Below are 15,496 nucleotides of genomic sequence, written 5' to 3'. Positions count from 1 at the left end.
GCGAAGCAAATAGATATCGCTGTGAACGAGGCAATGCGCATAGTGATGGGATGCCTCAAACCTATGCCCGTCAATCAATTATATCCCCTCGTAGGCATTGCCCCACCTAAGATTAGAAGGGAAGTAGAAGCAGATGCCGAAAGTACCAAGGATAAACAGATAGGCTCTTCCAATTCGTCGACTTAAATCTAGAAAGAGCTTTATGGCAAGAACTAAAACCCTCGAGGGGCCCAAAGAACAGAATCGAACAAGTAAATGGAGGAATGAGCTCACCGATTTAAGAATTCTACCAAAGGAAGAAATGGCCGCAGGAAGCACTCTCCCGTATGCAATTTGGAGGACAATGAATAGGACAAGGGTGGGGGTACCAAAATGTAAGAGGAATCTATTTAAGTGGGGGTTGCTGGCTGACGGCAATATACTGTGTGAATGCGCAGAAATCCAAGATCTGGCACATCGGATGGTGTGCCGATTATTGCCGGAGCCTTGTACTGTCAATGACCTACAGCAAGCTAATGACAAAGCTGTGGCGGTGGCTACATTTTGGCAAAGCAAAGCTTGATCTGGACACGAAATAAATAATAAATCCCAGGGCAAGAACATAAAGTCCCAGAATTTGTTCTTGTGACTTCATGATGCAGATATACCCGGATGATATTCCGTTAAGGCCTTGAAAACCTGGCTATCTGCAAGGCCAGAGGGGTGGGTGAGCCCTTGTTAGATTTTGTCCGGCATGTTCTGGTCCTGTTTTATATGATTGTTCTGTTTTTTATTCTGTCTGCAGTTGGGCATTTTGAAATCTTGCTGAATGAATGAGGCAATTTTAAAAAATCATTCATTCATTCATGCATGCATGATTTTTTTTGCCTCTCCCTCCCTCCCTTCAGATACACATGCCCCAAAGAGTGTCCTGATCAATGTCTGGACACTTTAGGTCTTAAAAGACAGCTGTCCTTGGAGATTTCCCATATCTTGCCCAAGTACAGGTAGTCCTCATTTAGTGACCACAATTGGGACCAGCAACTTGGTCATTAAGCAAAGCAGTTGCCAAGTGAAACGGCAACTGTGCTTATGATCTGACTTCAGCTTTCCTTCGCTTTACAGAACTGCGAAGGTCGTCAATGCGAGGACTGGTTGCAAAGTTATTTGTTCATCACCGTCGTAACTGCAAACAGTTGCTAAACAGGGCAGTCGCTAAATGAGGACTGTGTGTTTTGGGGTTGAGGCTTTCAGAATCAGCAAAAGGCCTTGGCTGTTTCAGCAAAAAGAAAGAAAATTGTGCCTTTTCATGCAGTTGGGGCGTGAACTCAACCCCCGGGTGGCTGAGTTCAGTGGCTCTCTTGAATTGGAGCATGTGATCGTGGAAGAGCAATTGAAAAAGATTTGACGCTGACCTTTAAGCTCTTAAGAGTTTTATATCACTAACATGGTGGTGTCTGCCTGGAGAGCTTTTAATCCTGCCAGAGGAGGAGAGAGAGTCAGCAAAACAAAACCCAGCAGAAGGACAGACGCCGTTTCTTGGAGAAGGAAGGAATAGAAGACCAGCCTCCTGAGTTTGGATAGCTTACAACTGCTTTGTCCAAACTTGGCATCTTCCCCATGCGTGAACTCAGCTCTCAGAATTCTCAGCACCCACGCTGGTTGGAGAATTCTGGGAATTGAAGTCCAGACATCTGGAAGGTGTCCAGGTTGAAGAAGGATGGGTTACAGGGTTTGAATTATAGGGAGCATCTATTCCCTAATTTTTCTGGAAATCCTGTCTTTTTGTTCATCGTCGTCATCGTCATCATCATCCTTTCTTCCAGTAACTTAAGCAACCATCACCAGTGCTGAGAAATGCTAGAAACTGTAAAACTGCAGGAACATCTGGAAGGACACAATTTATCTCTATTTTATAAACAAAATGTATTTACTTACTGTTGTTCCACTTCTCTTACGTTTTGTCCTAAGATGCCCAGATAACTTCTTGTTATGGAGTTATCTCAGAAAACAGAGTCTACATGCTGATAATCAAATGAATAATACATCAAAAAATAAGAGGAAAGACAAACGGATAAAAATTCCTTTGGGCTTTGTGGCTACGTTTGTGGAAAACACAAACCCAGACACTAACCAACCACATTTTGGTCAGTTAAGTTGCGCAACTCAGCCTTTCTTGTTTGTTCATTGTGTTAATCAAATCCAAAATATTAGTTAACAAGACCAGAGTTGTTAGTCCTCAGTAAGCATGCAGACTTAGCCAGTTGTCCTCACCAGCTCCTTCTTTCTAATTTTATGAATTGAGCAAAAAGTTGCAGTTCAACAGGTGAAGTTCCCTGTCTCCCTGCACATTATGGTACTAAAGGGAAGTAGCAGTAGAAAGAGAGGTTCTTTTCCCCCAGCTATATGATACTGAAGCTCAGTTCACACATGTTGGACCCTAAACCTGCATTTTTAACCTGCATTTTAAAAAAAAACAGATGTCCCTATATATATATATATATTATTTTTTATTTTTTTAGTCTGTTCAGTTGTGTCTGATACTCGGAGACTGCCTGAACAAGTCCCTGCAGTTTTCTTGGCAGGTTTTTCAGAAGTGGTTTGCCGTTGCCTCCTTCCCAGGGCTGAGAGAGAGGGACTGGCCCAGGGCCACCCAGCTGGCTTCATGCCTAAGGCGGGACTAGAACTCATGGTCTCCCGGTTTCAAGTCTGATGCCTTAACCACAACAAACTGGCTGACTTATAATGAATTATGTCCAAGCAAATGAAAGTATTTTGGCTTAATGTGATACAAGCTAAGACAATGGCTGAGTTTATTTGTGGCTGGACCACAAATAACCTAATTCCCTTTTAGCCTAATCTAATGGACTGTATGAACAAAACCTTTCAGTAATCACCCTAGGCCATCATTCCTAGATGAATGCCAGAACCATACATAAACCCAGATCTGAGTTTTGTTGTTGTTGCAGTTGAAATAATAATGGTATGATTTGCAAAGAATAGCCTAGAACAACCTTTCTCAGCCTTTTGACTGGAGGAACTCAGCCTGGAGGAACCCTTGAAATATTTTTCATGCCTCAGGGAACCCCTGACCTTTCAGGCTCAAATACAGGCCAGAAGTTACAAAAGTATTATATTCATTTCATGGGTAGGCCTGGATATTTATTTGTCTGCTTGTTTGTTTTTCAAATTTCTATCACCACCCATCTCTCCAGAAAAGCAGACTCTGTGATATGTGCATGAACAGCGTTCTTAAACTGAAAATAACGAATGAAACTTCCCTCTTTAATGTGAAGTTGCCCGAATTTGAAATAATTTTTAAAATAAATCCTGATCTCCCAGGGAACCCCTAGTGACCTCTCGTGGAACCCTGGTTGAGAAACCCTGGCCCAGAAGAACAGAATGATCTCTGGGCTCCAATCCATTTCAATGACATTGTTAAATATAAATAATCTATGCTACTGGATAACCTACAGTACAGCATGAAATTGACATAATCTTTTGCCCTTAGGAAGAGTGTGTTTGTTTATTTATCAAATTTGTCACCGCCCATCTCCTCTGACCGGAGACTCTGGGCGGTTTACAATACAGAATAAATATACAATAAAATGTGAATAAATATACAATAAAATTCTAATAAAATCCCATTAAAACTAAAACTAAAACAATTCCTTAACTACCCCAGCTCATGAGTTCCTGTACTGTGGTGCCTTTCATCCACAATTGAGTGATGAAAACTTTGATCCGTTGTCTATTTCATCAATTAGCAAAATGCTTTTTTTTTAATCTGCTTTTTTATTTTTTTGATTTTCTCTGCCCTAATAATGGCTCATTGGAATTCATGCTGGTATTCAGCACATGTTGACATGGATTCATTTTTTTTTCTTTTTGCACTTATTTGTGTTAATCTCTAGTTCTGAACCCAGCAATCCGGGCCAACCCCAGTGATCTCATCTCCAAATAATTCCTGCTGTGGCTTTGCACCAAGGATGTATAGTCAGAAACCAGGTTTATTTCCAAAAGAAGACAATACGCAACAAAATTGCAGCCCTGGGCAAAACATAAACAGCCTTAAGCATTAGCAGGCGGTTTCATCTGCCAGAGAGTGACTTGAGCTGCATTTGAATCTCACTTTCACCTGCCTCTTCCCATACAGCCTCCCACAAGCCCCAATCTTTTAAAAACTCAGCTTCCCCATCTGTAAAATGGACTGAAGGGGTTGCTGAAGCCGAGGGAGAAGCGGAGGGGAAGCATAAGGAAGACATGAAACTTTTTGGAAGAGAGGCAGGCAATATTTGCTCAAAAAGCGATGGGGTGGAAATGAATGGGGCTTGTTTTCCTAAAGGTGCTTCGGACTTCTACAGTTCAAGAGTCAAGGCAGTTCATTGCCTCCTTCTCGGCCTTACTGGACTCCTTAGGATTATCTAGCCGCTGCCCCCCCCTTTTTTTTTTTCCTGGGATGACGGTGAGGTCTAAGGGGCTATCGGCGTCCAAGCCAGCCAGGCACGGCGTGAGAACCTCGCTGGAGCGCAGGGCGGCTGGGCTACAAAGCTGCAGCGCCTGGCAAAGCTGCGCCAAAGAAAGGCGCGGATCTTGGCGGGGCGACGGGGCACCACGTGTGCGTGGCCCGGGTGGGGCTGTGGGCCTCGCAGGGCGCGTTGTCTCTTTAAGCCACCGCCGGGGCGGCGAAAGAGGCGGAGTTGCGGCTCGCCTGCCCCGGCTATAGATAGCGCACTGGGGGCGCTCGGCTGGGGTTTGGTGTGGCGCGTTGCTGCTGCTGCTCCTGTTCCTGCTGCGGGCCAGGTGGGTCGGCAGGTGCGACTGGACCAGCAGGTATGCGGAGGGAGGCGGCGATCTCCCCAGACGGGGCTTCGGGCCGGGAAGGAGGGAGGCGCCAGCCAAATGCCGCTGGAGGAAAGGGGAAGGTTCGCGTTCCCGGGTGGCTGCATGGGCCGGTCGTGAGAAGGGGAGCGCGTGGGGTTTGGCTCTTCCTCGGCCGAATCCGCTGCCAGGAATGGCGTTGGAGGACGCTTCCTATCATCCCCAGCCGGCAGGGGCGGTGTTGCTTGAGGGACCGAGTTCAGATCCCTGCTGGGCTGCCAAGATTGGTGGGCAGCTTAGGGCAGTGTATCGCCACCCTGGCACCTTGAAGATATGTGGACTTCAACTCCCAGAATTCAATTCCCAGGTATGCTGGCTGGGGAATTCTGGGAGTTGAAGTCCACACATCTACAAGCTGCCAAGGTTGAGAAACACTGGGCAATCCTTCTGCTGGGCCTACCTTAAAGGGTGGTGGTGAGGATGAAATGAGAAGGAGGCAGGCTAGATGACATATTTAATGAAAGCAATCCAGTTAGCGTGCTTTCTCTACTACACATCCTTGGGCCAGCTGTGAGAGTAGTGCACGGATTCCCGGTGTCACAAGACCCTTCAAATCTGGGAGCCAGAGGTGAACTGCCCCTGTACATGGAGGTTCTGTGCCATGATCAGGGCCAACTACAGCTTTGCTTGCTTCCTACTTTTTATACCCCTCCCTTCTCTGGTCTCCCAAGGATTGGCCTGTAGCAAGCAGGTTTAAGCCAGGCCGATGTGTTTGGATTCACACAGCATGCCAGATTAGCCTAGCATCAGGTCAAATAATTGGCAGGTCATGGAGGTGTCTGAATCCAGCCCTTGTCTCAGCTTGTCAACCAGGCCCTGAAGTTAAACCACAATATGGTTCTGTGTTTTGATACAGTAAGTGTTTTATTGGTCCAGGTTTAGTGGGTTGTGTGAACTCAGAATAATCTGCTTGTGAGCGTTCACATTAACTCCATTGTATGTTAGTCAGGCAACCAAGCTCAGCCACATATTTTGTGACCCTTAAAAGTAAGTACAGATAGTCCTCGCTTAACAACCACAATTGAGACTGGCATTTTGGTTGCTAAGTGAAGCAGTCATTAAGAAAATCCGACCTGATTTTATGACCTTTTTTGTGGTGGTTGTTAAGCGAATCATGGAGTTCCCCATTGATTTTGCTTGCCAGAAGCCAGCTGGGAAGGTCAAAAATGGCGATCACGTGACCACGGGACGCTGCAACGGTCATAAATACAAACCGGTTGCCAAGCGTCCAGATGGTGATCTCATGACCACGGGGATGCTGAAACGGTTGTAAGTGCGAGCACCAGTTGTAAGTTGGTTTTTTCAGCACCATCGTAAGTCTGAACCATCATTAAACGAATGGTCATTAAGTGAGGACTACCTGTAAGCTTGCAGGCAGCACCCCCCCCCATCCAGTATGTAACCCAAGCTGGCCCTGCACACTTCTGTCTTTAAGTGCCTTTAGACTATACTTCTTAGCAGAATTATATCCTGCTTAATAGTCCTCCCAGAAGCAATTAAGCTAATGGCCCTCTTTGCATTTCACTTATACATTCTGTAAGCTTACTATGCAGTTTGTCATACTCCATCCTTCATGGCTACGGAAGGACATTATTTAGGAATCAGCCTTAGAAGTTTTCCACTGGTGCCTCCCAGCCGACAGGGTTGAACCGGGGTGAGGTATAGATCGAGATCGAAGCCCGATTGGATTTTACGGGTTCATGAGTAATTTGGTGAGAGATTCCTGGATTCCCTTTAAGACCTTTCGAAAGCCGGTCCCTCCGAGAGTTGTTTGAAGATTTGATGCAGAGGGAGGAGGAAGTAGATCTATGAATGAACTTCAGGATAACTGACATGGCATCCTGGCTCGCTCTTCCTGTTTTAAAAGGAAGACTGGAAATAGACAGGTTGATTAAGTGGCCCCAGAAAGCCAAGAAAAATTCTTGTCTCTTCTGAGGCTGTTATTCCAGAACGTGTCTGGCTGGTTCCACAAGGCTACTCACAATAATTATTCACCTAGGGAGGAAAAAAAAATACTTACTGGGATCTTCCTAAGTAGGTGAGAGTGAAGGAATTCCTTAAGGCTGTTTTCTATCTTAATATCAGCGAAAGAGGGACTGTGTTAAATATCCCTGCAAGTACTGTCTGTTTTTGTTACTCCCTTTCCAGTTTGGCGTAGTTGTTCTCTTTTCCTCCACAAACCACAAAAAAGGAAGCAATAAGGAATACCTTCAAAATGTGGAGAACGTGGAAACAGATTTGCAGGTTTTGATGAGATACTCGTAATGGGGTGGACTAACACCCACCAATTCCATGCCCTCCGCGTGTGTGTGCATGTTGGGACTACGACTCCCAGAATTCTTGCTGGCCAAGCTGGTCGTAGGCCCAGGACACATGGAGGAAGGGCTGAGATGGAGTCACGCATTGTAGGTTTTAACAACGGTTGGTTGAATAAACCTCTGTAAAGTAGGTTTGCATAAGACTCGAAGCCGTAAGCCATGGTTTGCAAGCCACAGCGGCTTGGTTCAGACAGCAGACATCGTTCTGAGCTGAGTTTACACAGTGCACATTGTGATCTTGCTGTGTGGTTTGAATCAGCTCGTAGAGTCAAAATACCCATTATGTTGAATATATAATGTGGGGCTGGGCCATTCTGATGATTGCTCTTAAGTATCTCACTTATTAAGGGACGCGGTGGCGCTGCGGGTTAAACCGCTGCCGATCGGAAGGTCGGCGGTTCGAAACCGCGCGGCGGGGTGAGCTCCCGTTGCTCGTCCCAGCTCCTGCACACCAAGCAGTTCGAAAACATGCAAATGTGAGTAGATTAATTGGTACCGCTTCGGCGGGAAGGTAACGGCGTTCCGTGAGTCATGCCGGCCACATGACCACGGACGGGTCCTTAGGGACAACGCCGGCTCCAAGGCTTAGAAACGGAGATGAGCACCGCCCCCTAGAGTCGGACACGACTGGACTTTACGTCAAGGGAAACCTTTACCTTTACCTTATCTCACTTATTATATCCACTGTACATGGGAAGGATGTTTAATACCTACCCACAACCCATGTGTTAATTTCTAAAATTTACCCTTTTGTCTACACACACACAGGATATATATGTCTGTGTTTATACCTGTATTGCATTGTGTGTGTTTGTGTGTGTGTGAAAGGTGAAAGGTCCCCTGTGCAAGCACCGAGTCGTGTGTGTGTTTATGTATTGTTGCTGTTGGAATGTTTTTCTTTTTCGTTGGGTATGTGTTAATGTTTATACTGTCTGGTATGTTACTCTGTAGTTCTCCCCCCCACCTTCACCTTGACTGTGTTTTCTAGCTATAAAAATAAAATTACCGAAAAGGTAAATATATATATCTACAGATCTTCTACCCAGCGCTGTAAGTAGGCCTTGCATCTGAACAGCTTGCCCACCCTGGGTTGAGGAAGATGGCAGGCCCCTGAGATGTTTCCAAGGCCCTAATGTGAGGTTCACACAACGTGCTAGCCCTCAGAATTAACAAAACACAATAGCTTTGCCTGTATAACAACACAAATGAATGGTGTGGTGAGCTGGTTCCCAAAACACGTGGAACCAGAAGCTGTCCAGCCTATTTCAGTCTGGACCAGCATGGTGTTGTGTGTACCCAACCTCTCTGTTCCTATCCTAGGATCTGATCTGCTTAGGATCAGCCAAGACTGGAGAACAGCAAGGGAACTATTTTTTTTGAGGATGAGTTAATAAGAGCTAGTAGGAATAAGGTTGCAGCGATACACAAGAATTCCAGCATTTGCTTTCAAATATGGAATATAGGCAGGACAGCCAGTTTGGTGTCGTGGTTCAGGCATCAGGCTAAAAAACAGGAGACCCTGAGTTCTAGTCCTGCCTTAGGACGAAGCCAGCTGGGGGACCCTGGGCCAGTCCCTCTCTTTCAGCCCTAGGAAGGAGGCAATGGAAAACCATTTCTGAAAAACCTGCCAAGGAAACTGCAAGGACTTGTCCAAGAATCGGACACGATTGAATGGATTTTAAAAAAATGGAATACAGGCAGTATTTAGAGGAAAACTTTATTACTAGTAGTACATCAAGTAGTAAATAATACTAGTAGCATTCCTTATTCTTCTTACTGATTTTTTCACAATGGAAAACTAAGGGAACCAAAAATGAGTCTGGGCACAGAATCAGGTCTGCTGTTCTGCATCGGCTTCCCCAACACTGGTGCCCTCCAGATGTGCTGAATTCCCAGAATCCCTTACTCAGTGTAGTCATCTGCTCACCATGTCCACATTTTGATTCTTGCCAACTTGGGTTTACAGAAAAAGGTTCAACCACCCAGCTGTCGTTTGAGGCTTAGATGAATCCTCCTTGGCGTATTGCCCAAACCTTAAGCTTCAGAAAATGACATTTTTTAAATTTTATTTTTTTTATTTTTTATTTTTTTTATTTTTTTTATTTTTAATTTATTTTTTTTATTTTTTTATTTTTACTTTTTTACTTTTTTATTGTTGTTAATTGTTTTACTTTATTTTAATTTAATTTTCTTCCAGCCTGAGCTTTCTTCTTTTGGCTTCTCCACAGGTTCTTGCTCTCTACAGAGGAATGTCATAACACGTACCCCAACTTTCTGCTGAGCTCACTTCTCCATTTCCACCAACGGCCGGCCTTTGTGAAACTTCCTAGTGGTTGGACGTGCTGCCTCCTCCTTTCTGACATTGCTGCTCCCAATGCCCTGAAGTGCAGTCTTTCTCTCTAGATGGTGGTCTCGGTGATGACAAGGCAAGTCTTCTGGCTGGGCCTTATGCAAACTTTCTGGGTGCTTGGTGTGGCCTTTCTGCTGGTCAGGGAGGCAAACGCTGTAGGATCTTCCACTGGACCGTGGGATACCAAGTTCCGAGCACCCTTCTCTACTGGAATCCAGAGTTCAGCCTCAAATGTGGAGGTAAGTTGCAAAAAACCTAGAGGCATGCTTCTCTTTCAGTTACATTGGGGCTAAAGCCAATCTTGGGAAACATTTATCCTAATGCATAATTGGTTCCTTGAGAACCAGTCTGGTGTCGTGGTTAAAGGCACCAGGCTGGAAACCAGGAGACCGTGAGATCTAGTCCCACCTTAGGCACAAAGCCAGCTGGGTGACCTTGGGCCAGTCACTGTCTCTCAGCCCAGGAAGGAGGCAATGGCAAACCACTTCTGAAAAAGCTTGTCAAGAAAACTACAGGGAGTTGTCCAGGCAGTCTCCAAGAATCGGACACAAATGAATGTTTTTTTAAAAAAATGTTCCTTAGAAGAGGCCTTTTCAAAGAGATCTGTCTTATGATATGTATGGCACCACTTTTACAAACAGCACAGATTTATCATTTGTATGGATAGAGAAATGGGACAGGGTGTGGTAAGTATTTATTTCCAGTATGTATGGTATATCCCATCACAATGCTGATGGACTGGATGGGTGACCAAAGACTAAAATATAGCAAACAAACAAATACACAGAAAAATACCCCTAAAAGATCAATACCCTGAATCAATATAAGTCGCCTAAATATATCACTTATTCATGTAATCGTTGAACAATAATCTACCAAACTCTGAATATTTTTTTCTCCTATTCTTGTAAAATCTTATGAAATCTATGCCTAAAGGAAACATACTGTGTCATTATTAGTGGGGAAAAAAATTAGTGGAAAAAAAATCCATTTTCAAAAATGGATACATTATACATTCCTTGAAATCAGTCTTTGATAGCTGGACTTATAGCACTTTTCCAATTGCAGTAAAATTCTCAACTATTCCCCACCTCTGATATAACCAATATTCCTCAAAAACAGATTCCCCAAGTTTGGAATATCATTCAAAATAACATTGACATCTTTCACCTTTGCCCATTCATCTACTGATATACTGTATGTTGCAATATTCTTCTAATTTTTTTTTTTAGTATAGTTGACATCCTGACGCTTCCTAGTGGTGTTCCATCTTCTTATCTTCAAGATCAGCCAAGGTCATCTCATGCTCCCACCTGGAGAAGTCCCTAGAGTGACCTACATATTAAAATGCCTTTGCTATCTGACCCCTGGTCCAGCTGTCGTGCTTCAGGGTCACCCCCAAAGGTGGTCGATTACATTGCACCCTATGAGGGGGCTCTTGATACTTGAACAGTTCTGCACCCAATAAGTAGAGGAGGCCAGCTGGTAAACACAGCAATGTATTCAGCAACAATTGTTGGGTACTACCTTTGAGAGTCTTAAAGGGCTTGTAAACATGCGTCGCACAATGCATCCCTTTCTCATTGTTTTAATGTGTTTGCTTTCCACGGATAACTTTACAGTCGTTACACAAAGGCATTGTGCTCCCGATATGGCTTTTTAAAACCCTGACAGGCCACTCATCCACCCAGGGGGGTCTCCAGGATAAGGTGAAAAAAGACAAGATGGCGGCTTCAAGTGTTATCAAAGCCCTACGCCTTTGTACAAGTGTCATGTAAAAGAGATGGAGGTTGATCACAGTCATGGTTTTTCACCTCATCTTGTGGACACCCCTGCCCCCTTTCTAGAACATCCTGATGTCCATAGTAATTTATTACCTTTATTATCTTGAGTGTAACCTGTCTGTTTAGGGATAATCAAGAAGGGCCTTTCTTTGTCCTACAACCTGAATACAGCTTAGAAGCTTCAGGTGGTGTAGAATGTAACCCACTTCGTAATAGGAGAAATGACTGGGAATAGACGCAACTAGTGTTCCAGTCTCTACTGGCTTCCTCTGTACGCTTCTGGGATTCATTGGTGAGTAAGGATCCACATTCAGGAGAGGTCAGATGTTGGATGGGTTTATCAGCTAACCATTATATATGGTCATTCTTGACTGCTTCCTTTCATCTTTTCGTCAAGGCAAAGGGATTGAGAGACTGGCTGGGTCTGGAAAAGACAAGGACCAGCAGAAAATCAAATGCTTTTGGCTCCTAATCTTGTCTTCTCTTTGTCAAGAACTTGAGCAGAACTGTAGGCTGCTGGGTCCCACAGGGACTCTAGTCAACAGTTTTCTGGACCCTTGTCTGAAAACATCTTGTCTGGGAGCAGAAGTCTCACTTCTTCATTGGGACTTTCGATATCCATTATTAAGGGTCTTTGAGTCAACTATGATGTGCATTTCTTGGGGAAGGTGTTGAGGGCCTCTGTGGGTGGGACAACAAGGAAATGGGTGTGGTAAAAGCAGAAAGGGAGTGTGTCTAGGGTAAAAATTGAATATATATGAACCTTCTAACCACCTTTTTTCTTAAATCTCATTGATCCTAAGTTGGCTCCCCTCTACCTTATGTATATAATTCATTCATTAGGTTTGGATTTATATCCTGCCTACTCTCCAGAAGCTTAAGGCAGCTACTAGCACTCCCATCTCCAATGTTGTCCCCACAATACCCCTGTGAGTTAGATTGGACTGAGAGTGAGTACTTGCACCAGTCAATCTAGTGAGCTTCCGTGGCTGAAGGTGTACTAAGCCTGGATTTGCTGGGGTTAGGCCAGTATCTTTATCATGGTGTCTTTACCCCCCACAGAGGCCCTACCCAGCCTTAAGACCAAGAAATTTAATTTTTGCTTACTTGGTAATACACACAGTTAATGTTCCCATAGGCTGAATTATTTCTAGAAGACCTTTGGGCTGTGGAAGACCCTGACTGCTGAAAGTGAGAGATTGTAGGAGGGGATTATATAAACAGCATTAGCAGAACTACAAATTTTAGCCCCCTGATTTCCAAGGGCGGTCAACTTGTGGCAACAACTGGATTCACATTTTTTAAATCATCATTTGTTCAGTAATATTTTTTTAGGCTAACATGCCTTTCCGGTTGTCCACCATCTTTGAGTGGCTTAAGTTCTTTCCATATATAAACACGGTTACTTTACCTAGTAGGTATAATGAAATAGTCCTATGTCAATTTATATAATTATCAGAGATGAAAAACAGGCTAGATTAAGCTTTAAAACATGATTTACAAGCCACAATGCCTGGATTTACAATATGCTAAGCCAAAACAAAACCAACTATTTCTGGTCTTGTATCATTTGTGAAGACCACTCCTTGACCTGGTCTTTGTCCAGTTCAGAGTATTTTTATTGGTGTATTTTATTGGACCACATCTAACCACTTTTAAACCAGTTCTGCTACCAGTTTACCTCCAAGCCTAGTGAAAACATGACCTTCTTCTGTCCAAAGTTCTGTTATTTGTGTATGAGTGGGTAGCCATAGAAGTTATAAACCAATGAATAAATACAATATACTGTATGGTGCCTTCAGTTTTCTTGCTAGCTTCCTTGAAGACTAAAGGATGGAACTCTGTTTTACCAAAAGGCAGGATAGAAAGGCTTTGTAAAAATGTAAATTGCAAATTAGCAAATATAATAAAAGTGGGGAGACAGAAATCAATAGCCTGCCTGCCTTTCTTCCTCCTCCTCCTCCTCCTCCTCCTCCTATTATTATTATTATTATTATTATTATTATTATTTCTTCTTTCTCTTTCTTAGGTATTTTAACTTTTAAGCATTTAAATTTTTGTTAAATTTGCTTCTATTATTTCCTTTTATCAACACCCACCCACACAAAGTAACAATACAACAGAGACCTTAATATCAATTAACTAGTTCAAGACTGTAGTCACATAACTAATACTTCGATGCGAATTGCAGTGGTCCTTTCTTTTTTATCTTATATTCAACTCTGGATGAAAAGTTAAATAATCGCATCCTTGTCACACTGACCTCCCAAATGGGAACTGATACTGATAGAATTTTTCTTTTCCTCTTTTTATTTGCAATTCTTTAAGCGTTTTAAATAATAGAATGTGAATAACTTTTAATCATATTATATTATGTAAACATGCCTCCAATAGAAGAGACTATATCTAGCTCAGGGTTGAACTGGTGCTCTCTGAGCTTGGTGGTTGGCTGGCAGACGTTTCATTATCCGATGTCAGGCCCAGCCCAAGAACGATGGAGAATCAGCCCAGTCAAACTTCAGTTCTTTTTTTGCACACGCCGTCTAGACAGAATCTTGCCAGACTAAAGCAACTCTGCCTAACCTCAGGGGAAATAACCTGGGAGCACTCTAGGGCGGGGCTATTCTGAACCTCTTGGTTTTCCCACCATCGCTTCCTGGACTGTGCCTTCTCTTATCTCCTCCACCTTCTTGGAATGTGCTCCCTCCTTCCTGAGAACCAGCAGAACTGCCGAAATCCACCACACCCAACTATTTGGGTAATGAAACGTCTGCAAGCAAACCACCAAGCTCAGAGAGCACCAAGGATTCCATAAACATTACTGCATTGAGTCTATATTGAAATAATACAATGTATCGTGACCAACACAGCTCCTGCCAACCTAGCTGTTTGAAAACATGCCGATGTGAGTAGATGAATAGGTGCCGCTTCGGCGGGCAGGTAACGGTGTTCCGTTTAGTCATGCTGGCCACATGACCACGGAGGAAGTGTCTTCGGACAAACGCCGGCTCTTCGGCTTTGAAACGGAGATGAGCACCGCCCCCTAGAGTTGGACACGACTGGACTTCATGTCAAGGGAAAACTTTACCTTTACTATCGTGACCAACAACATTACAATAAAAGGGGGGGGATAAAAAATGTAAAAGATGATGGTGATCAGGCCATTCCTGTGGAATCTCTTCCCTTAAGCATGCTTCCTTGTTTTCTCTCCCCACTCTAGTGTAGGGAAGTGGGAAAACAGAATCAATCGAACCGTTGTTCCTTCATCCAGCATAACCCGGAATGCAAGATGGAGGGCGGCTTTCTCAACTACCTCAACGGAGTCTTCTGCATCTTCCCAGCTGCTCTGCAGCCTTTGGCCTTGACCCTTTACGTAAGAATCCTGGTGGGGAGAGAAGACACCCCTTGCATTTTTCTCCTGATGGCTTCTTTCCTCCTTCCTGATTTTTAAAAAGTTCTTTTAATGAAGGAACTCAGGAAACACAGAGCCAGCTGGCTATAAAATGCAAGCATGGGGTGGTGTAATGGTATGTGGAAACGACCTTGGGAGACAGGGTGACGAGACGCAGCTAAGGGAACGGTCAGATAAGATGCAGCTGAGCCCACAGCTGCATAGTAGGCAGAGCAAGAGGCTCAGAAGGGACCCTCCCTAGTTTCTTGAGCTGTGAAGGAGACAGATGGGAGAATTGTTACTTTCAGACTTGAAAGATTCTGTTAATGTAGCCTTACAATAAAGTAGAATTAGTTCAGCTGGTTGTGTTTCCTGTCTGGTCCACCTGGTAAGGCTGACAGACAGAAATCCTACGAGCGTTCTGGGAAAAGAAAAATGGTGGGAGGGTGCAGCTTACACCTAGTATGGACAGATGCCCACTTGCAGAGAAGGCTGGAGACCATCTGCAAGGATTAAAGAGGAGTCAGTTTTGGAGAAAAAGGTGCATTGTAATAGGCCCTGCCCATTTTGGGACTGTGCCCCTGTAGGCACTCAGGCATCCAAATGTGCCTCTTGGCCTGAAAGCCTGCAGAGTTCCGAGTTTAAAAAGTATGGTGATGGTGGTTGTCATGAATTATTGTTAACCTTACTGCTTTTTCTCCAGGAGCGAGGAAGATGGTGCAGTGTCATGTTTGGAGGGCTTAGATCAAAGTTTCTTAAACTTTTTTGCTCTCAGGACCCCTTCCCACTTTTA

At 44.0% G+C, this 15,496-nt stretch overlaps 1 protein-coding gene across 1 annotated transcript in view; it reads left to right on the top strand.

The window, feature by feature from the left end:
* Positions 1-4,732: 4,732 nt before the first annotated feature.
* The window catches only part of SLC8B1 (solute carrier family 8 member B1), a 32,465-nt gene continuing 21,701 nt past the window's right edge, over positions 4,733-15,496 (top strand). Inside the window, exons 1-3 of the mRNA XM_063315523.1 lie at positions 4,733-4,812; positions 9,407-9,767; positions 14,533-14,685. Of these exons, the coding sequence (XP_063171593.1) occupies positions 9,582-9,767; positions 14,533-14,685 (339 nt within the window). The 5' untranslated portion in view covers positions 4,733-4,812; positions 9,407-9,581. The remainder of the gene's footprint in view (positions 4,813-9,406; positions 9,768-14,532; positions 14,686-15,496) is intronic.

This window comes from Candoia aspera, chromosome 15 (genome assembly GCF_035149785.1).
Source record: "Candoia aspera isolate rCanAsp1 chromosome 15, rCanAsp1.hap2, whole genome shotgun sequence".
Lineage (NCBI taxonomy): Eukaryota > Metazoa > Chordata > Lepidosauria > Squamata > Boidae > Candoia > Candoia aspera.
This window is presented reverse-complemented; position numbering and strand designations above follow the sequence as displayed.